General features: G+C 50.5%; 3 protein-coding genes across 4 annotated transcripts; 1 reads left to right on the top strand and 2 right to left on the bottom strand.

The window, feature by feature from the left end:
• The first annotated feature begins 1,684 nt into the window (after window positions 1–1,684).
• On the top strand, window positions 1,685–9,039 carry GPATCH4 (G-patch domain containing 4). Of its 2 annotated transcripts, XM_022559501.3 has the most exons (8): window positions 1,685–1,775; window positions 4,246–4,386; window positions 4,856–4,929; window positions 5,041–5,133; window positions 5,234–5,320; window positions 6,917–7,008; window positions 7,268–7,318; window positions 7,542–9,037. In XM_022559501.3, exons 2-8 carry the CDS (start codon window positions 4,308–4,310, stop codon window positions 8,260–8,262), a joined length of 1,197 nt encoding a protein of 398 aa, XP_022415209.1. In that variant the 5' UTR covers window positions 1,685–1,775; window positions 4,246–4,307; the 3' UTR covers window positions 8,263–9,037. The 2 variants fall into 2 exon arrangements, with proteins under 2 accessions (XP_022415209.1, XP_089769719.1); XM_089913593.1 differs by lacking the exon at window positions 4,246–4,386 and having other exon boundaries at window positions 1,689–1,775; window positions 7,542–9,039.
• Window positions 9,040–9,044: 5 nt separating this feature from the next.
• NAXE (NAD(P)HX epimerase) lies at window positions 9,045–11,870 on the bottom strand. The gene is made up of 6 exons (XM_022559502.3): window positions 11,651–11,870; window positions 11,396–11,504; window positions 11,141–11,251; window positions 10,944–11,057; window positions 9,685–9,832; window positions 9,045–9,364 (listed from the first exon to the last, which is right to left on the bottom strand). Exons 1-6 carry the CDS (start codon window positions 11,830–11,832, stop codon window positions 9,162–9,164), a joined length of 867 nt encoding a protein of 288 aa, XP_022415210.1. The 5' UTR covers window positions 11,833–11,870; the 3' UTR covers window positions 9,045–9,161.
• A 4,057-nt stretch (window positions 11,871–15,927) lies between these two features.
• TTC24 (tetratricopeptide repeat domain 24) lies at window positions 15,928–21,783 on the bottom strand. The gene is made up of 10 exons (XM_022559259.2): window positions 20,486–21,783; window positions 20,092–20,295; window positions 19,351–19,479; window positions 19,086–19,198; window positions 18,641–18,739; window positions 17,502–17,599; window positions 17,245–17,345; window positions 16,488–16,584; window positions 16,174–16,329; window positions 15,928–16,072 (listed from the first exon to the last, which is right to left on the bottom strand). Exons 1-10 carry the CDS (start codon window positions 21,189–21,191, stop codon window positions 15,991–15,993), a joined length of 1,785 nt encoding a protein of 594 aa, XP_022414967.1. The 5' UTR covers window positions 21,192–21,783; the 3' UTR covers window positions 15,928–15,990.
• Window positions 21,784–21,902: the final 119 nt, after the last annotated feature.

Here is a 21,902-nt window from a genome sequence, read left to right on the forward strand (position 1 = left end):
CATATAAATGCCTGGTAACTTGTTACACTCCCACGAGACGGTGAGGTCCAACAGGACAAGGGCTGGACCCCTAGCCCTTGGCCTACAGAATACCCTTAATAAATGTTTATCAAATGAGTGAGTCAGGCAGAACAGGAGTTCAAGGTCCTAGGCCAGAGGAAGAATCTTGAGTCAAGGAATTATGGCCATTAGGTTTTTGGAGTGGCTGGCAAAGTATGCCACACAGAAGTTGCAAGCTGGAAAGGGCCCTTGAGGTTGCCCTATTCAGGAGTTTCCAAACCTCTTTTATGCCCACAGTATAATATATTAGATAGATAGGTAGATAGATAGGGGAGATGGAGTGGGAAAATGGTGGAAACCGAAGACCTATCTATGGAATTTTCTCTCTCTCTCTCTCTTTTTTTTTTTTGCCGCACTGCTCTGGCTTGCTGCATCCTAGTTCCCCGACCAGGGATCGAACCGGATCCCTGGCAATGAAAGCGCGGAGTCCTAACCGCTGGACCGCCAGGGAATTCCCCCTTTATTTTTCCTTCCCAGGTAGCATATTGTAAAAGTAAAATTAATTTTATGTAAAAAAAGAAATCATATGGGGATGAGGGAGTATGACATACTGAGCAATTATGACAAAACTTTACTATGAAACAGCAGTTTTTCTTTTTGAAGTTCCTTGGGGGTGGAGGTGGGGGTGGGGGTGGGTTGGCCTCTAAGTTACCGTAAATCCTGATACAGGGACGCAAACAAGGGATTTTTTTTTTTTTTTTCAGGTTTTAGTTCTTGGGTGGCTCAGTGAAGCCTAGGAACAGTTTGTGGGGATGAGAGCCCGTGCAACCTCTCTTGTTGATTTGTTTGCAATATGTTCTTTCCCTCCCCTGCTCAATGGACCCTAATACTTAAAAGGCAAGTCCAAACTCCTCAACCTGGCATGGATTCTGGGATCCTCCCTCTCTCTCCAGTCCCACTCGAGGTCCCGATTTTCCCTGGGCTAGACTAGGTGCACCCCGAAGTCAGGGCTCTCTCTTATGCATCTTTGTATCACCAGTACCAGAAGGGGCAGGTCTTGGCACAGCGTGGTGAGTCAAAAAGTGTTTGATGGGCTTCCCTGGTGGCGCAGTGGTTGAGAGTCCGCCTGCCGATGCAGGCGACACGGGTTCGTGCCCCGGTCCGGGAGGATCCCACATGCCGCGGAGCGGCTGGGCCCGTGAGCCATGGCCGCTGAGCCTGCGCGTCTGGAGCCTGTGCTCCGCAACGGGAGAGGCTACAACAGTGAGAGGCCCGCGTACCGCAAAAAAAAGAAAGAAAAAAAAAGTGTTTGATGAACCTACTGAAACCTCTCATCTCTAGGATTTTATAAATAACTGTCCCTGCAGGCTGAGTATTCATCCCCGCAAATCACCTCAGAGGTGCTACCTCCTTCTCTGCCTCCACGAATCTCTCAGGCCACTCTCGATGGTTTCCCCTAAAGTTTTCCTTCCTCATATTTGTGCCTGTAACTAGTCAGTGTCGGACCCAAAGCTGTTCTCGGCATCCCAATAGAGCCGGATAGGACTGAAGTCCCACGGCCGTTCAGACCGGCAGGGAGGAAGAAAATAGAACACTTTCCGGATCTTCTGAAACGTGCACAACACAGTTCCTCCGGGGACGACCGAGAGTTCGGTTCCGGCGTGCGTCTCTATGGTTTCGACAGCCTAGAACGACCGAAACGGCACTTCCGGGAAGATGGCGGCGCACAGATCACGTCTGGCACATGTTTCTGCGGAGAGGACCTTACACTAACGGTAAGAGCCTACAGTCCCCCGAACGGTGGCTGTCAGAGCCGGGGCTCAGGAGCAAATGTGAGAGCAGGAGAGTAGTTTTACCCAAGTGAAACTGCGGGAGGAGGGCTGGAGTTTAGACCTCAAGAGGAAGGAGGCCTAGGGAAAGGGTTGCCGGTTCTTTGGAATCGCTGTAAGAAAGGTGGCCCAGGGCCCCTTCTCCAGAAAACTCAGGTTGACTGGAAAGAAAACAGTTCCTGAAAGTGTGCTATAAGTTTACAAAGACTGCGGCGCACAGCCTGGGATCTAGTTGCTTCTGTCCAGTTATCCATTCTAGGTCGGTTAAAGCAATCACCATCTATGTCACTCAGTTCAACGAATGACGACTGAACGCATTCTCGATTCTTGGAGTTGCATTAAGTACACCGGGGTTGGGTAATAAAACCAGAGCGTATAGTTTCGAATTACTGCGACAAGGGACAGGCAGTGGTAGGTTTTACAGCGTAAAGTACAAACCTCTATGAGATTGAGCAATGTAGTGATTAAGAACACCAGTTCTGGAATGCCTGAGATCCTGGATCCGCTACTTGCCAGCTGTTTGATTTGGACAAGTAACTAAACTTCTCAGGGCCATTTGTCAATTACCAGAAAAAAAACAAAAAAACCCAACAACTCCTAATAGGGTTGTTGAGAGGATTAAATGAGATAATGTGTGTGCAGCAATTAGCAGCAGGCTGGCATTGAGTAAATGCATGTGTTGGTTGTTGTTGTTATTGAAATCTGGGGGCTAGTAGATTAGAAATAACTTGTGAGAAGAAGCAGAGGTTTGAGGTGGCCTCAAAGGCCTCAGTGTTTGAATTTTACTTCTGTTGCATTATCAAGAAGCAAGATAGGGCCATTTCTTCACTCAGTGCTTTTCTGTTGGGACTCTCAAGGTGTCAGTTAGGTTTTCAAATAATCATCCTTCACAATAGAAATGTGAACAGAAGTGTGATTCATCCTAAATTTGCTACTCTTCATACCTAACCAGACTGGTCATCGTTGTTAAACCTAATATGTAATGTTTAGGAGGGGTGACGATGTGTCTGACTTTTTGTTTTTTATTAGCATACTCACTAGACATTCTTAAACACAACTGAAAGTTATAGCCTTTGCAGTTGTCACTTGGGGAGGCCAGAGGGTTACTCCAGGAGTGCCATTAATCAGCTTTTAAAATGGTCTGCAATGCCTGTAATAAATGATCTTAGTACAAGTTAACTTTAGTGACTCAAGTCAGCAGTGATAGTCTTAGCTTTGAATGTCTTGTGTAATAAGCCATCTTAACCGTTTCAGAGGCAAATTTGGTATATAAGTTGGACAGTGCCATTGTGGAGTCCAAAATGAGGAACACCTGAACAACTCTAAACAAATGCAACTACAGCTGTGACAAACAACACAGATTTGAACTGCATGGGTCCACTTACGTGTGGATTTTTTTCAATAAATATTACAGTACTACATAATCAGTGGTTAGTTGAATCCTGGGATGCAGAAGGCTAAGTATGGGACTTGAGCATCCATGGGTTTTGCTATCCACAGCAGGTCCTGGAACAAATCCCCCGCTGATACTGAGGGATGACTGTAGTTGGGAATGTGATAGAAAGTGGGCCACTGTGGAGTCAGGCAACCTGAGCTCATATTCCAGCTCCATCTCTTAACAGCTGTGTAACCCCAGGCAAAAAACCCTTTGTAAAATAAGGATAAGGTGTATCTCACAGGACTGTCAGGATTAAATGAGACAGTATAGCAATATGTGTAACCCCTCTGTTACGCTTTAAATGCTCAATAAGAGCGCCCTTCCTAAGCTGGACAGTTTCAAAAGGGGTGCTCCAACAAGACTGAAAGACAGTGGGGAAGAGGCATGTAGCCTTCACATTGAGAGGACAGTGTAAATGCTGGGGCACAGGTATAGAATATGGGCTCTGTTAAGTACTGTTGTCTTATAACTCAGGTTAACAAGCACCTCCTTGCTTTCTTTTTACGTGGTAATAAATCGTGGGAGATGTTATCAGGTAGTGGTAAAGAGTGGGGACTCTGCAGACAAGCTGCCTGGGTTTGAGTTCTACATGTATCAGCTGTGTGACCTTGAGCAAGTCACCTAACCTCTTTAGGCTTTAGTTTCCTCATTTGTAAAACAGGGATATAATACTTTCCTGAATGTAAAGTTCAGGAAATCTTCCCGGGCTGGGAAGAGTACGCAAAATGATCCATGTAAAATCTTAGCACAGCCTGGCATGTAGGGAGTTCTCCATACATTTGGGTGTTATTATTAATACCAGGTTTCCTTGGCCTTCAGCATGTTGACATTGACCTCTCAGTGGTCGGACAGGGAGCTCCCCAAGCACCAGGCCTCTTTCCTCTGTCTCTGCTCCAGCTTCAGGAAAGAATTCTTACAAGAGCAGTCAGGATGGATTTGATGGATGATTTGGGCACGTTCTTTTTTTTCCTCTTAAAGGGAAGATAGTGACCCCTTCTCTTCTCTGGTGAGGGCCTGAGGACAGTGACTCTTTTCTCACCATGAGCGTCACCCCAGAGGTCAAGAGTCGTGGGATGAAGTTTGCTGAGGAGCAGCTGCTAAAGCATGGGTGGACTCGAGGTGATTCCCATGGGGCCCTTTTCACATCTCCCCAACTCCCTCACTACCCTCTGCCCAGGGAAGAGGCATCATCCTGGATTAACCCCTATGTAGTCCATTCAACTGAAGGAGGAAAGTTAGTTTAAAGGGAAATTTGCAGAAGAAAATTGCTGACATTTCCAGAAAAGGGAAGAAGGGAAGAAATATGATGGTGGATAGTGAGAAAGAAGTGGTTCGGAGGACTGGGAGGGGGAGGAAGAGACACGACTTGTGTCCTGAGAGAATTATGAAGGAAAGATAGTTTGGGCTCAAAGATGGGAGGACTGCATGGAGAGGTGCTAGAAAGAGTGCAACTGGGAGGGCTTCCAAGATGGACGGAGCATGCCCAAAGTTAGGTATGTGGAATGGCAAGGAGTGGCATGTGCTGGGTGTGCCTTGTGAGGGCTTGGGGCAGAAGTGGAATAAGCCAAATCATTCACTGTGTTTGCAGGCAAAGGCCTGGGCCGGAAGGAGAATGGCATCACCCAGGCCCTCAGGGTAACGCTGAAGCAGGACACTCATGGGGTAAGACTGGGCAGGCTGAGGGAGGTCAGTGTGGATGGGAGAGGAGGGCCTTGAGGATAGGGGGAGGAAGGGGAATGATGGGTCCCGAGTTCACACTTCTTCCTCTGGCAGGTGGGACACGACCCTGCCAAAGAGTTCACAAACTACTGGTGGAATGATCTCTTCAATAAGACTGCGGCCAGCTTGGTAGTGAAAACTGGGCAGGTATAAGCTCTAATAGTAGGCACATGAACCATGAAGGCCTGGGACATGTGGGGGTGAGGGAGACATGGCATGTCACCCGCTCACGGATACTCCCCCACAGGATGGCGTACAGATAAGGTGCCTGTCTAAGGAGACCACCCGTCATGATCCTTCCAAGCCCAACTTGCTGTATCAGAAGTTTGTGAAGGTATTAGAGGCTGGGGGTGAGAGGGCCCATCCTTTTTTCCTTCCCTGGTCTCCCCTGGGGCCTGAACAATTGCCTTGTATGCCCTACCTATTCTCAGGACTGTCCTAGCAGTGGGATCCTGTGACCAACCTCGCTGTTGCTTAGCTAGACTGCCCAGACCCTCAGCAAGAATTGAAATCTTCAGGTTGAATGGATCCCTGCCATCTGCTGAGGGGGCAGCAACGGGGAGTGGGGGGTGGGGCACAGTCAGGAGCTGTCAGAGCAGGGCAGGGAGGGGATGTCTAATTCAGAGGACTTAAAAGTCAGAGGAGACCTGCGGGATCATCTGACCCATTGTCCTTATTTTGCAGATGTGGCCAAAAGGGGGGAAAGTGGCTCGCTGAAGAGCCCACAGTTGGCTAGTAATGGCAGACAGGACTAGAACCCAGGTGTTCAGACTCCCCTTTTCTAGCCCGCCAATAGAAGGGAGCTAACGTTTAACGATCCTCTATTATGTCCTTAAGGGCTCTATGTATTATCTAGCAAATCCTTCCCATTCATCTCTGTGGCCGTCTTCTGCCCCAGTTCAGACCATCACCCTCTCCTGCCTCATTTCTTTCACAGCCTCATAACTAGACCCCTCACTCTAGTCTCAGTCCCCACCACGATTAGTTCATCCTCCACAAAGGATCCCGTGTTCTCTGAAAAACACACATTTCATTCTGTCACTGGCTCCTCCTTGACCTCGGATGACACGGTCCAGATGTGTCAGACTGGCTCACGTGGCCCTTCATGCCTTGTCCCTGCCTTCTTTCTTAGCCTGTCTCTCGCCACCTCTCAGGACCTCTACACTTTAGCCAGATGGAATCTGAATCTTTTCAAGGTACCATGTTTTTTCACTTTCAAGTTTGTGCACATGCTATTCCCTCTGCCTGGGACATTCTGCTTCCTTTGCCCCTTTACCTGCTGACCTTTTTCTTGTCTTCCAGGGCTCAGCTCCTTGTAGAAACTATTCCCCAAACCCTGAAGCCTGAGTAGGGTACCCTTCCTCTAGCACAGACAACACTTTCATCATCATTTTCTATGTTCTGCCATATTCCTTTACCCCTCAACCATGTAGATTCCATCTGGGCTGGAACCATCTCGTCCTTATTCCACTCTATCCCCAACCTCTTAGCCCAAAGTAGGTTCTTAACCTGGTTAAAGTACTGTGCATAGGTATAGGGGGAGGGGGCATGAAAAGTAGCATCTTTATTGTACATTACTGGCACCATGGGATGACCGCCAGGGGGCACTTGTCCCACTGTGAAGACCTGATGACCCAGAGCACTTCTTCCTCCCTTCCTGTTCTGCCCACTAGCTGGCTGTGAGCCAGGGAGGCCAGGACTGCCCCCACCCCACCCGCCCCCAACTGCAGCCCACCTCCTGCCCAAGTTGATGTATGCAGTTTGGCACATCTCGTGTGGGGCTGCAAGGAGCGATGTTGGGGGCTGACAGATTTGTGCCAGTGGCTGTTCAGGGTGGCAGTGGCACCACTGCTCTTCCCTTTCCAGGAGGGAAGAGCAATGGTGGTGGTGCTGAGTGGGCCTTGCCCACCCCCATGATTCCTCCTTCTAGACGGCCACACTGACTTCAAGTGGGGAGAAGCCAGACAAGGACTTGGAAAGCTGCAGTGATGACGACAGCCAGGGGTCCAAGCCTCCAAAGATGTGAGACTTCTTTTTAGTGCCAGGGGCATGTGGGAGGAGATGCCTTCCAATCTCAAAAGAAAGGACCAAGTGTAATGCTTGACTGTGGGCTTCATCAGGGTGGAAATGTGTTGTACTCATCTTTGTATCCCCTACACCTAGAAAAGTGCCAGGTCCTGAATAGGAACTCAGTGCTGAAGGAATGTTTTAGAGGGGAGGAGAGGTCAAGCCTTTCCACCAGATCTGTTTGTAACTCCTGATTCCTGCCCTTCCCCAACAGTCTGACTGATGAGATGATGCTCCAAGCCTGTGAGGGGCGAACAGCACACAAGTAAGTAGCGGTTAGCTTCTTGGGCTCCCTTCTTTTCTCCCCATCACAAGCCCACCCCTGTGCCACTCTTTTCACCCCAGAGAAAGTGATTCCTATTCTCTGCCCATTTCTGAAGCTGCCTGAAGACTAGCAGCTCCTCCCTTACGAACTTTCCCTGCAGTCTCAGAGATTAGGCCTATTTTCCCCAATACCCTCCCTCTGACTTGGGCCCCATCTATTTCAGGGCTGCCCGTCTTGGGATCACGATGAAGGCTAAGCTTGCGCGGTTAGAGGCCCAGGAGCAGGCCTTCCTGGCTCGTCTCAAAGGCCAGGACCCTGGGGTCCCTCAACTGCAGTCTGAGAGCAAGCCCCCACAAAAAAAGAAAAAGAAAAGGAAGCAGAAAGAGGAGGAAGAGGCCACGGCAACTGAAAGGAATGCAGAAGAGTACCCAGAACACACTGACCAGAGTGTCAGGAAAAGCAAGAAGAAGAAAAGGCGGCATCAAGAAGAAAGTGTCACAGATGAGAGAGAGGGAACAGCTGTAAGGCATGAGGAAGAAGAGACCACAGGAACAAGTGGGCTTGGGGAATTGAAAAACAGAGAACAAACTGATCAGTCCCTCAGGAAAAGGAAGAAGAAGAGGAGGCAGCGTGAGGAAGAAGACTTGAACATGGAGGAGGCTGTTGTAGATGGTGGTACCAGAGAAGCAGAAAGCAGATCATGCAGTGATCGGAAAAGTAGGAGAAGCAAGAAGAAAAGACAGCGGCATCAGGAGGAGGAGGACGTCTTGCATGTAGGGGATGAAGGGGAGGAGGAAGGTGGCAGGGCTAGGACAGCAGAGAGCAAGGCATACACGGGCTCAAGTGGCAAAGGTAAGAAGAGGCAGAAGCAACCAGAGGAGGAAAGACCTGGAGTCCACACTGACCAGAGAGCAAAAAAGAAGAAACAAAAGAAGAGAAACTGAAGGCCAGGTCAAGATGCAGCCCGATCGATTCCTCTTCAGGAGTTGAAGCCTCAGGGACCTGAGTTGGTACAGGTCTTGTGTACCCTCTCAGTGAGGAGTCCCTTCCAAGGAGGAAACAGCTCTGGAACAGTAGTCCGCTGAGAGGAGAGCGGTAGTGCCGTGTCTGACTTGAGGGAGCAGGCACAGTCCCCCTTACAGCATCTAACCCAGAGATGGCTGAACCTGCACCTGCAAGGCCCGGGCAGCTAAGGGACAAGGATGCTGGGGGCTATGGGAACGGGAATGCAGACAGCCTCTGAAGGGGCATCTTGGCTAAAAGAAGTTGAAAATGTAGACTTATGGGAAATGTACTGATTTTTTAATTTTGTGAAGGCTAAGAAAGACATGCAAATTCAGCCCATAGGTTGCCAGTTTCTAACTATACCAAATTGAATAAACATCAGTTTGGTCTCCAAGCCTATATATAAGTCCTGACCATCATCTCCATTCTCAGCCTGAGAAGGTCCTGAATACAAGTTAGTTTCCTTGGAGGCCTCTGAAGAAATTCCTTCTGTTAACTTCCTGTAGTCTTGCTGTGCTGTTAAGTGGAAGGAGAAAGTTCAGAGAACCTCACCCAGCTCCCTGTCTGCATCCCTGATAAGAATTGTGTGTGTGTGTAAAGGACAGCACACCTCACTTGGGAGCCTTTTTTAGCATCTGAAAGTGAATTGTCATTGCCCCCAAATGTCATAGCAACCCCTCTTGCATATTGTTCCCCCAGAGAGAGGGCACCACATCTCCAGTGTTGCTCTCTGGCTCCTGCCATCTCTTAACCTTTATTGCCAGAAGAGCTCCCAGGACTCCACAGTTCTGGGAGAGAGGAACTAAATCTATTGGGAAGAATGCCCGCCCGCCTTCCCTCACTGCAGACGATAGACACACTCGGTGTCAGGGTAGGGTGGCAGGTTCAGCTGGTACTTCTTTTCCAGAGCAGGAGGCACGAAACGACCCCCCAGGTAGTGGTAGCGACCAGTAAACTGGCTTGCAGACTTTTTGGGTGCTGTCAGGGAGATGAGCAAGTCTGGCTGGATCCCTCCAGAGTTCCCCTTCTCCACATCCCATCCTGAAAAGAAGGTGGTATTCAGAAAGAGCGGAAAAGACCAGATGTCCAGTCCCCTTGCACACCTTGCTCTACTCTAGTCCTAAAAGAGTGGGAAGCCCCCTGGGTCCCCACCTGAGGAAATCGTGTCCATGTACTCCTGGGCTGTGGTCTCTGACAGTCACTGTAAAGGGCATTCCTGAACTTTGCTCCCCAGCCCTACTCTGGCTGTGGTATGCACCTCTACACTTGGTCTGAACCTTGAGTCAAGAACCAGGACTCCTAGTACCTACCTCGAGGCAGGGCAGGGCCCCAATCCCCCCCAACCTCCTTGGACCCAGCACCTGAGGGAATGTCGATGCTGGCAATGGGCACAGTGAGTCCATTCAGGACACTCAGGATGCTGCGGAATGGCTCCCGAACATCACCCTTGAAGCTGAAGCCAAAGATGGCATCCACCACCAGCTCGTATAGTTCATCAATCAGCGTGGCCTGTGGTAGAGCAGAAAAAGGAAAGGATGTCAGAGCCGGCAGCTGCACAAAGAACCCTTAACAGGAGAGGGCTGTCCTTTGTACCCACAGACCATTCACATAGGCACAAATATAATTTTATCTCGTTCAGATGGCATTCTGAAGCCTAGAGTTAAGTGCAAGTGGGTCACTGATTGAGGCCAAGCTGAGTCCAGGCACATTTTCTGTTCTGAGTGCCTGCCAACCATTGGGGAGGCTACAGTGTAGGACAGCCTGAGACTTGGAGTATGGAGGGACAGGTTCTGGTCTTGGCTGTGCCATGATCTGGTTCTGTGACTTTGCACAAATCACTTCCCTTCTCTTGCATCTCAGTCTCTTCATCTGTAAAATGTGTTAAGGAATTTTAAAAAGAAGTTCTCAAGTTTTCCACTCCTAAATCCAAGATCTGAAGCATCTGAAGAAAGGGTTTAGGATGAGGCAGTCACCTCAGCTCCCAAGGGATGCACATGATGTGTTTACTGCAAGCTAGGCGAAGAGGACCTGGCTGCAGAGTTACAGGAGTGGGGCTTCCCTGGTGGCGCAGTGGTTAAGAATCCGCCTGCCAATGCAGGGGACACGGGTTCGAGCCCTGGTCCGGGAAGATCCCACATGCCGTGGAGCAACTAAGCCCGTGCCCCACAACTACTGAGCCTGCGCTCTAGAGTCCACGAGCCACAACCACTGAAGCCCGCGCGCCTAGAACCCGTGCTCTGCAACGGGAAGCCCGCGCACTGCAACACAGAGTTGCCCCCGCTCGCCGCAACTAGAGAGCGCCCGCGCACAACAACGAAGACCCAATGCAGCCAAAAATAAATGAATGAATTAATTAATTAAAAAAAAAGTGACAAGGGGAAATGAAGCTGAAGAGAAGGTAGTGTTGGGAACTCATGGAGCACGCCTTATGGAGAAGGCTCTTACACCACTTCCATTCAGATAGCATGCTTTAGGCATCTTCTGTGTCAGGCGCTATCCCTGCCCTCTAAGAGTTAATCCTCTAGAGAGGAAGATAAGCAAATGAGCTCAGTCTGGAAAGGTGAGGGAAGAGCAGAACACGGGCAGCAGTACTGAGGAGGGCAGTACCGGAACCACCTACCTCTGGGGGCATTTCACCAAGGAAAGGGATGTCCATTTTCTGGCACTGGGTCACCAGTGCAGTGAAGAGTGGCTTGTTAGGCCTTTTAGGATAATAGATGGTTGGCTGGTAGCCCTATGAGGAAAGGAAAGGGGTGATTCAAGCCCAGGTCCTGGAAACCTCATACTCTCCCCGACAGCCCTTCCCCACATACTCACAAAGAGTTTGAGGTGTCGAGCACAGACCAGGCCATCTCCTCCATTATTCCCGGGGCCACAGATGACCAGGACAGTAGGGGGGCTCCTGGACAAGGACGTGGGGGGATATGCCTGAAGGCAGAGTCAAAGGGGATTCAGAAGGGCTTCGGGCAGTGACAGCCCAGTCTCGGCCTGGCCGTCCCTCCCACTTCATTGTGCCTAGGCCAGGTGGCTTGCGCAGTGACTGCCCCTTAGGTGGAGAGTTGTGCCACTGACCTTGGCAATGGCTGTGGCACAGCTCAGCCCGGCCAGCTCCATAAGTTGGTCCACGCTGAACTGGTACTCGTTAAACAGCTCCTGGTCCACGGCCTGGGCCTCCTCCTGGCTGAGGAAACCCACAGCCTGAGTCCCCTTCCCTCAGGTGTTCCGTCGCGCAGGCGGCGCGGCCCAGGTCCCGCCCCTGGGGGGGGTGGGCTTCCACCCAAGTCCCGCTCCCAGCGTGCCCGCCCAGAGAGCACGTGCCCGTCCAACCTCAGGTACTTCACTGCTGAGCTCGCCATGACCTCTGAGTCCCCGCGGCCACCCGAGATCAGCCGCTGCGGCCCCCACCAGGTGGCTCCCGCGCGACAGGCGCCTGCCTGGACTCTGAGGAACGATAGGCGCGGGCCCGCAACCAGCAGCCCGAGCCCCAGGAGCGCCCGCAGCCCGGACATTCAGCTCTCAGAGCGCGCGGCCCCACCCCGCCTCGCCCCGCCGCGCCCGGCGCATGCGCGGCCCCTCGTCCCGCCCCCGAGAGGCCGGGGCCGCGCGCGCCCCTGAAGGAGGTGGTCCTGGGGCTGGCGGGACCGGTAGTGGGACTCCACTGCTCCTCCGTGTGTTGGTATGCGCGACAGCGCCCTCCCGCCCCGGCCCCACCTCGTCCGGGCGCCTTGTCTAGATGCCAGCCCTTCGCGGGAGCATTTTCATATTGCCTCACAGATGACCCGAAGTGCTTTGCTTCCAACCGCCCTTTGATAATAATTCTTGTTTTTCGTAGCTCTTTCAGGAAGCTGTATAGCATAGCAGTTAGCCCGGGTTCCTCCCCTACCACTTAGTGGCTGAGTGAACTTGGCTCTCCAGGTTTCAGTCTCCTGTCTATAAAATGGGGATACGAGTACATACTTCATCTGGTGGTAATCCATGCAAAGTCGTCGACAGCGCCTGGTACATAGGGCTCAATAAATTAATGTTCTTATTCACACTGCTAAGCATTTCATATAACTTAGTACCCCTCTCCCCACCAAATTAGCTTCCCCTATCTCTGTTTACCAGGAGAGCACGCTGTACTTCCCTGATCATACATAATACTTATCCCTCTTCATCGGGTAATAGCTGTGGAAATAGAAAATTATAAACCTTAAATAGGTTGAGTATGCCAAGATTAAAAATGTAGTTGAAACCCTAGACTCCAGGTCACGGTAATATTTCAAGAAAAACCTAGAGAGGAAGACTAAACTTGTAACCCAAGAGCTTTTAAGAATGCAAGCACACTCCTGCCGGGTTAAGAGAGAAGTATGGGGAATAACAGACCAGTTACATTAAGGCATTAAGATAAAGATAATTATCCAGGTGGAATGAAGGTCTTGGGTTTTTGTGTTTGTTTGTTTTTTTCCGTTTTCCTTTATGGTTTATTACAGGATTGAAGGTCTTGTTTTTATGCTAGTATATTCTTTTTCTGTATCGTGAATTCCATTCCCGGCTAGTTCACTGAGAAAACAAGAACCCCTCCTGCTTTTAACTACTCCTCTGATAGTCTCCTTTTTAATTATAAGAGGTTTAACATCTCCTATGGGTTGTACCCTTCGCCTTCATCTATGTTTGTTTTACATGTTTGTTGTGGGAAATTGAATGTATCAGACTGTGATTGAGGTGGAAAATTGTTTTTGTTAGACTTTGTTTGTGGTTTACTCATAGAGTTTACTCATCTAAATTGAAATGTAGGGTTTACATTACAATTGGATAATCTTATTCAAGACCTCATTAACTTTGTTTTATAACTTCACCGGTATATAAGTAGTTTCACTTTTATATATTAGTCAAGACTCCCTACAGGCCTACTTGAGAAAATTAATTTGGTAATTCTGAAGATTCATTTCTAAAACACAATGTGAAGCATGCTTCTTTGACATAGATAACATTTTGAGTTTATGTGCCCAGTGCTGACATGAAACATCTCATTTCATCCTCACAACTCTGTTATTATCCCGATTTTACAGATGAGAAAACTGAGGCTCAAAGATGTTGAATGACATGTCCAATGATACAGTGATAGCTGTCAGTGGAGCTAGGATCCAAGCAGCTTGACCTAGAGTATGTAGTCTTTTTTTTTTAAGGGCTGCTGTGTATGCAGTGCTCTTCAGTGTTTTTATTTTTATTTATTTTTTAAATTAATGAACTTATTTATTTTTGGCTGCGTTGGGTCTTCGTTGCTGTGCGTGGGCTTTCTCTAGTTGCGGCGCGTGGGGACTACTCTTCGTTGCGGTGCACGGGCTTCTCATTGCATTGGCTTCTCTTGTTGCAGAGCATGGGCTCTAGGTGCACAGGCTTCAGTAGTTGTGGCGCCTGGGCTCAGTAGTTGTGGCTCGTGGGCTCTAGAGCACAGGCTCAGTAGTTGTGACGTACAGACTTAGTTGTTCCGCGGCAGGCCTGTGGGATCTTCCCAGATCAGGGCTCAAACCCGTGTCCCCTGCATTGGCAGGCGGATTCTTAACCACTGCGCCACCAGGGAAGCCCCTAGGGTATGTAGTCTTAAGCATTATTCTATGCTGAAATGCCTCTCCAAATGCAGAACTATGTAACTAAAGGGTTGTCAATTGCTGACTTCATTCTGATGAGACGTAACTATAAAATTATGACACACACACTCACAATTTATGAAACAGCCAAATGAGGGCTATCCTCAGGAAGGCAGTGCCCAAGTGCCCTAGTCCACCTTGCTGCCTTTCAGATTCTGGAGTTTTCTTTGGGAAATGCCTTCAAAACCAGTTCAAGAAGGGCATGTGGATTGAGCACCTAATGAGTTCCAGATGCTTTACACATATTATCTAATTTAATCCTGTCCATCCTATGATGTATTTTTATCCTCATGTTAGAGATGAGAAATTGAGTAGCAGAGAGAAGTCAAGTAATTTTCCTAAGATAATATAGCTATGAAATGGTAGAACCAATGATGGTTGATATTGGGTTGGCCTGACCCAGTAGCAATACTCTCGTGTGACAGATGCTGCTACTTGTCCCTCAAAATCCATTCTTCTCTATTTAAAGGCAATGTTATATTGGTTTTTGTTACAGTCAGTGAATCTGCATCCCAGTCAAGACATCTTGAATGCCTGACAAGATAATAAGCTCCATTTAGATAAGGAAGATTAACAGCTGTGTCCCCTGCACCTAGTTCTGTGCCTGGAACATAGTAGGTCCTCTACAAATATTTTAATGCATCCTCAAAATTTCATTGTGAAGTAATTCACAGTACAGTACATGCTCTTATCTGACATGACTGGGAGTAGATGATCTTATTTCAACTTAAAACAAAAAATACAGGGAATTCACCAGCGGTCCAGTGGTTAGGACTCCACGCTTTCCCTGCCGAGGGCCAGGGTTCAATCCCTGGTGGGGGAACTAAGATCCCACAAGCCGCATGGCACGGCCAAAAAAACCCATTCATTTGCCATCTGTCAAAGTGTGACCAGGGTCTTGTCTCTGAGGATAGGGCCAAAGATTGTAGTTCTCCATCTTCTTTATCTCATAAACTTCACCACTTACATATCACCTGCAATTTGCAGTCTGTGTCCTTAAGGTGGAAAAAAATTTATTGTATATTTGGAGCAAACTGAGTGCAAAATTCATCTAGATTTTTATGATTTTCCCCCAATTTGTAATAGTCTCTCTGCTTACATCTAATTCAACAGCAGTTTTTAAGGTGAGTCACCTGAATCACGTCTTCTAAGGATTCAATTTAGTTTTCATAGAAACTGCTTGTTTTCACACTCTTAGTTTATCAATTTAATTAAATTACATATTACAATAACACAACTGGAATAAACACATTTGGTATCAAACACAACCAACTCGGTAAGCAATGGCTTAACTGGGGGAGTAGAACTGACTGCACAGCATTCTAGAAGCTTCTCACTGCCTAGGTTTGAATCGCAGCTTCACTTACTAGTTGTGTGACCTGGGTGGCAAACCAGTTAACTTTTGTGCCTTGTTTTCCTCATCTGTGACAGGGGATTCATCTGCTGTGAGGATTAAAGGAGAAGACACTTGTGAAGCACTTAGAACAGTGTGTGGCATGTGCTAAGTGATCAGTGTTACATAATACTGTTGTTGCAGCTGCTGGTAGCAGTTTTGCTACAGGCCTGAGGGGCCTGTATCCAGGATCTGCTATGTTTCTTGGAGGAAGAGGAATGCATCCATTAGTTGGTTAAGGCGTATCTTCTGTAGCATTAGATCGCCATTTCTCTATGTGAGAAAATGGAATCAGTGACTCCAAAGCCTCTTAACCAAGATGTCATGGTTTTAAGAACTGGCAGGGGCCTTAGCAGTTGTGAGGTTTGAATCCAGAAGGAAAGGGGGGAAATTCACCATCCGTTTTCCATTTTTCTTTTGCTTATTGAGTCCAAAACTCCCAACGAGGAGCACACAGACTGCCTCAGTGCTGAGACTGCAAAGCCTTTGTCCAGCCTGCTCCGGATCCCACTTTCTGACATTGTATTCTGTGTCCATACAGTGCTCACTGGGAATGACTGGGAAGGGGCTCAGCCCCAGAAGCCCCTGAAGTGTGTATGTTGAGGAGGTACTGCAGGGGCCATGCTATGGCCAGCAGGGGAGGGTCACATGATCATGCAGAAGCCAGACTCAGTGGATCTCCTCTGAGGGTTCCTGCTGGGGGGTTCCCTGGGCTGTTTGGATGACCTGAAGGAGGCAGAGAGGGGCTTGCCAATGGGAGTGACTAGGGAGCGAACAGAAGGCAGCTTGCCCTGGCTCCCGTTTCTGTTACCCTCTCTGACCCTTACCTCTGCTCGCAGGCTCCAGGGCAGGAGGGAGTAGGCTTAAGCCGCCTGTCCCCCAGTTCAGCAGGACTCTCTCTTTCGCTGAGGGCTACACTCAGGCTGTGCAGGAGGCAGGGGACACCCTGGGCCTCCAGAGCCGGGTGAGGGTTCTTCAGATTGCTAAAGGGCAAAGACAAAGAGGCTCAAAGCACCATATCCCTAAGCACCAGACCACATCTTCCCCCAACTTCATGTTCCATTAAAGTCATCCAAAGCCACACCCTCTCCTACTTCTTTTATCCATTCTCAAGGCCTTTTCCCTTCCCGCAGGGACCCACCTCTTGCTGTGGGGGCCATTGGTGACCAGAAGGCCAGGATTCTCCATTCTGAGGGGGCCTTGGCCTCCAAATGAGAGATTGGCCCTGGGTCTTGGACCTGAATGGAGAGGACCAAACACATTCATCACAGGCCTCTCTGCACCAAGAACCATCATGGTGGGAACAAGACATCTTTGGGAGAAGAACAAGGAGGGTGGGTATCAGGGGATGTATTGGTCACTGTACACAGAGGAGACACCTGTACAGGGCAGGTGCTTGGCAAACCTGGGCCGACTAAAGTTGGGGATGATTCACCAGTGTCACTGATGCCTGGAAGAAAACACGCTGAAAAGAAGACATCAGTGAATTCAAGTCACCAAGTAGCAAGGAACTCTGTCCTCAGAGTGCCAAGCCCTTGGGGAAGAGATTAGTAAACAGTAAGTTAAGGTAAGAAAAGCATCCAGTGCCTGACATGTAGTAGGTGTGAAAGCCTTGGTGCCCTAAGATACAAAGTTCTAGATGTTAGGAAAGCCTCGGGAGCAGGGAGGAAGAGGCGATTCAGGAGAGGGTTTAGGGGAAATGGGCCAGTGCCTTGAGAGACAAGCAGAAAGTGGGGAGGGCTGGTCCTGGGGTTGGGAATATAATGTGTGTGGGGTGCGGCCTCAGTATCAGACCTGAGGCAGGGAAGTGACAGAGTGGGGCGTGGGGATAAAGGAAATGAGAGTCTCCCATTTGGGGGAAGGTGATGCACAGCTGGAAACAGCCTACTTAGACTCACGCTCCAGTCTTGGTGTCCAAGACGTCGTGAGAACATTCGCCGAATCTTCCTCTTTCCCCTCGTGGCCCTCCTCTAACTCATCTTCCCACCTATCGGAAGATCTGTAGGGGCAGGGAACAGGGGGCAGAGTGGCACTCTGGCCAGATCCCCCCCTCCCCAGATCCCACCGGCCACTGCCAGGCTATGACACCTCCCAACACCCTCCAGAGGCCATACCCACACCTGAAGCTCTGTTCCTGCCTGCCCTACTCACTCACCTGTACCGCACTCCTGCTGTACCTTTTCCCACCCTGGCTGGGGTCCCCACCACGGGGCAGGCCCCACCTGGAGCCTGGGGCCCCCCTGGAGCTGAGGTCTGGGAATGAAGGGGAGTAAAGGGAATCAGTTTGAGAAAAATGGCCACCCCAGCAGTGGTTGTGGTGTGCATGTATGTTCTCTCCACACACAATGGCCCCAGAGGGACAGAGAAGTGCTAGAGACAGCTGGGCTGTGCCTTGTGTCTGAGGATGAAATTACAGGGCAAGGCCCTTTGTTGTGTTAAGGTCCCTGCTAGTAACTCTCAAGTTAGAACTCGGGTTCATGGACTGTCAGAACTGGCCAGAGCTTAATGACCACCTCATCCTGCCTGGGGCCTCCCGGACAAAGTCACACAAAGTCGGTGGCCAACTTCAGATGGAACCCAGGTCTTCTGACCCCCAATCCAGTCCTCTGCTTATACCAGGCTCATTTAATTTTACTTGCAAATTATAAATATGATGTCCTAGTCTTTCAAATAGACAGAACATAAAACCTAGTAAATAAATATAACAAATAGTAAAGTATAATTTCAATTCCTGGCATAGGAGGTTGCCTGAGAAATCTCAGAGTGTGAGGGAGGAGGCAGCTGGAGAGACGCTGACCTGTTGAGAGAGGCTGGGAGGTAGCGAGAGGGGGAGGAGGGGTCAGAGAAGGAGGGGCACGGCTAGAAACCCACAGAGAAATGCCCCCCAGCGAAGGAGGGAGGGGAGAGAGGAACGTCCTTGGAGCACTACTCCCATCCTGTGGCCCTTTGGGGAACTGCAGCCAAGGACAAACCTTTCCACCTGCTCACAGATTTTTTGCTCAGTATCTTTGAAGGCACCCCTTGGCTTTCACCCACTGAGCTAGTTACCACTCAGCCAAGGCCCTGGCACAGCCCTAGTGTTGGAGACGTGCCACAATCCCCCACCCACCTCCCCATCCCCAGGTGGCCTCTGGAAAGTGATATATGTCCCATATGCAGGCCCCAGGGCAGATGAACACAGATGAGCAGTCAAGTGCAGCAGCAGCCCTGAGGACATCAGCTCTGCTCACCACCACCCCTTTCTCTGGGTAACCTCTCCCCACCCCCCGCTCCTTGTCTCAGGTGTCATCTCACCAGGGCGTGGGTTGGGAGCAGCCCACCCCGGGCCAAGTTGGTCCTTATGGCGTCTGTCAGCTTGGCCACCAGCCGCTCTCGCACAGAATCTGGCTCCTTCTGAGGAGAGAGTGGATAATGGAGTAATGGAGGAAGCCTGGGCTTTGTGGTCCTCTGGGGATTGGGGAAGAAAGAAACAGGGAAGGGGGAGGAAAGGGGGAGGGAAGGGGACTTTGTCTCCCCTCTTTTCTAGCCCATCCCCATGCCTTTGCCAGGGTCCTGCCACCACCTGCCCAGAATTGTGGACAGAGATGGACTCTTCCTCTCAAGAGTGTCCCAGGACCTAGCACACAATGTGCTCAATGCACGTTGGACGAGTGAATGAATATCAGCCAGAGAAAGGATAGCAGGAGAGCAGCTGGAGGGATATTGGGGAAGAGTTAGATTCCGGGATGGAGGGTCTCACCTGACACCGGGCCAGCGCTTCCTTATAGTACTTCAAAGCCTGGTCGTGCTGCCCCAGTCTGGCTGCAGCAGCCCCCAGACCCTCACAGGCCTGCCATTGCCCCTTCACGTCCCCTGGGGAAGACAGCCTGAGAGGTCCTCCCGCAGCTCCCTACCCCTCCAGAGGTACTCCCCACCCCCAGTCCCCCTATCTGCCTCCCCACCAGCCCCAAGGATTCTCAGCCTTTGTCCCACCCCAAGCCACCTGCAAACCCCCTCACCCTCACCAGTGTCCCGGGCAGCCTGCAGAGCATGTAGATAGTTGTCTCTGGCAGCCTTGTGGTCTCCCAGCTGGCTCAGTGCAAATGCCAGGCTTCCAAAGCTCCGGCCCTGCTCCCACCGCTGCCCCACAGAGCCTGGTGATAGAGCCCGCCCCATATTAAGAGAGGACTTTGGCTGCTGGGGCATCAGGACCCTACCCCCAAAGACAAAGGGAGGGTTGCCAGGAGTCCTTGTTCTCAACCCTGGCACACCTCCAGATGCACCACAAAGGCCTGAACGCTTGAAACCCAGCCTCTCCTCAGTCCTGAGCTTTGGCCTGAATGCCTCCCCCATGCTAGTTTGAGCCACGTATAAATCCAGGGCGTCAGGCAAGGCACGTATTAATAGCTCCATTTTTATACATGTAGAACCTGAAGCTCAGAAAGCAAAAATGACTTGCTAAATGTCACACAATCATTTAGAGCAAGCACTGGCTCCACTTCAGGCCTCCTCTACCAGCCAGGGCTCTTCCCTCTGCCCATTGTTGCCTTCCCAACCCCAGGCCTCAGCCTCTGGGCCCATGACCCTCTGTCCTGTCTGGCTATCCCATCTCCTGCACCCCCTGCACCCCCTCACTCCCCTGTCCTGGACTTCCCAGTCCCATAATTAGTTCTAAACGTCCATCTACTCTTCAGCCTCCGGGCCCCAGCTGGAACCCCTTCTTAGTCCCTTGGCCCCAATCCCATTCCCCAGCCCCTGGTACCCACCGTGTGTGTCGGCAGCCTTCTGGTGAAACTCCCGGGCTTCCTGATAGTTGCCGAGGGCATTGTGGGCCATCCCAAGGTTTCTTAGCACCGTGGCCTCCTCTCCTGGCCCCCGGCACAGGGGCAGGGCTTGCTGGAAGGCCTCTGCTGCTAGCGGGAACAGCTGGAGCTGGGAATAGCCCACACCTAGGTCGTTATAGAGTTGCCCTAGAGGGCATGGCCAAGGTCAGTGGTAGCCAGGTCAGATGCAGCTGAAGCTGTACTGCTGCAGCCTCTGCCCCACTCTCCCAGGGTTCCCCCAGTCCTCAGAATTGCCTCTGCTTCCACCCCACTTCTCAGAGTATCACCAAGTCTTAATCTCCCCAGATCCCGCACCTTCTCTGCCCAAAGGCCTCACCCAGCAGTCCTCGCTCAGTGCTCCTCTCAGCAAGCCTCCGGCTCTCCTCCAGCACCTGCACCACATCACCCACCCCATGCTGCCCACTCTTCAGCATACAGCCCGCTGCAGCCCCCAGTGTCAGGGCTGCAGCCCTGGGTTGCCCTGCTTGGGCGTAGGCCCGGCTCGCTTCCTGCAGGCAGTGGGCTGCTAGCTCAGGCTGTCCCAGAGCCTGGTAGCAGGCTCCCATTTTTGCCTGGGCTTGCCCCTGGTCACCTAGTGGCTGGTAGTGGCCCAGGGCCTTGTGATACCAGGCCAAAGCCTGAGGCAGGTCGCCCAGGGCGTGGTAAGCCAAAGCCACGTTGAAACACTGGTCGCCATGACACCCGCCCTGGGCTGTCTCTTGAGGTTGAGCTCGTAGGAGCAGCTCAAGCCCTCTGGCTGGGTCCCCAGTCTCCACGTAGGCAGCCCCCAGGTTGAAGGCACAGGCCCGGAGAACAGGGGTGTCCCTGGTTTGTGGTGACTTGGAAGCCAGGAGGAAGGCCCTCTGGAAGCTGGTCAAGGCCTCATGATTCTGACCAGCCAATAGGGCCCTGTGGCCAGCCCTGGTGAGGGCTTGGATTCTGGCCTCTTGCCGTGGCCACTTTCTTTTCTTCTTTTTCTTCTTGGAGCTTGAAGGAGAGGGCGAGGACTCTTGCAGGGTATCCTCAGTGTTGAGGGAAGACATAGTGCTGACGATAGGGAGCAGAGGGGTCAGTATGTCATCCTTGGCTTCCTCCGAAGCACTATCCCTCTAGGCAATTCAGCCCTACCTCTGCCCTGGTGTGACCCTCAGGGTCTCAAGGATTTCTCTCTGACATCTCACTTCGCTTCATCTAACCCGTTGAACACCATATTAACTCTCGCTCTAATGTCCAGACTAGTTTTTCGTCCTCCAAGACTTACTTCAAGCTTCCTTCAGAAAGCCCCTCCCCTCAACCAACTGGGTCCCTCTTCTGTACCCCCATAGCACCTTATGTCCTTTACGGCATTTATCACACTGGGTTTAGGGTTATTGACTTTCTTGTCTATCTCCCCTACTAGATTTGGAGCAACTTGAAGGGTCTGGCACATAGATTCTCAATATATGCTTATTGAATGAGATGAAAAAGTTTTATAGATCATTACATTATTATTATATATATAGATTTTACCACAATAAAAAAGGTTTATTGAATGAATAAATGAATGGATGAACGAACAGAGCACATACATGGCCTCTTCTCCACCATCTCCTTCACCCTGTGCCTCCAAAGACACCCACTCATATCTAGATTCTCCTGCTGTCTAATCTCAAGGTATAGTTCAAGTCAGCTCACCGAACAGTGAGCTCCTGCTGTGTGCTGGGAGGGAGCCACACAAGGCACTGGTGGCACAAAGCTGCATAGGCCATGGAATT

The sequence above is a fragment of the Delphinapterus leucas genome, chromosome 1, assembly GCF_059928025.1.
Source record: "Delphinapterus leucas isolate spDelLeu-1000000601 "Yukka" chromosome 1, BTC_Dleu_Yukka2, whole genome shotgun sequence".
NCBI classification, from domain to species: domain Eukaryota; kingdom Metazoa; phylum Chordata; class Mammalia; order Artiodactyla; family Monodontidae; genus Delphinapterus; species Delphinapterus leucas.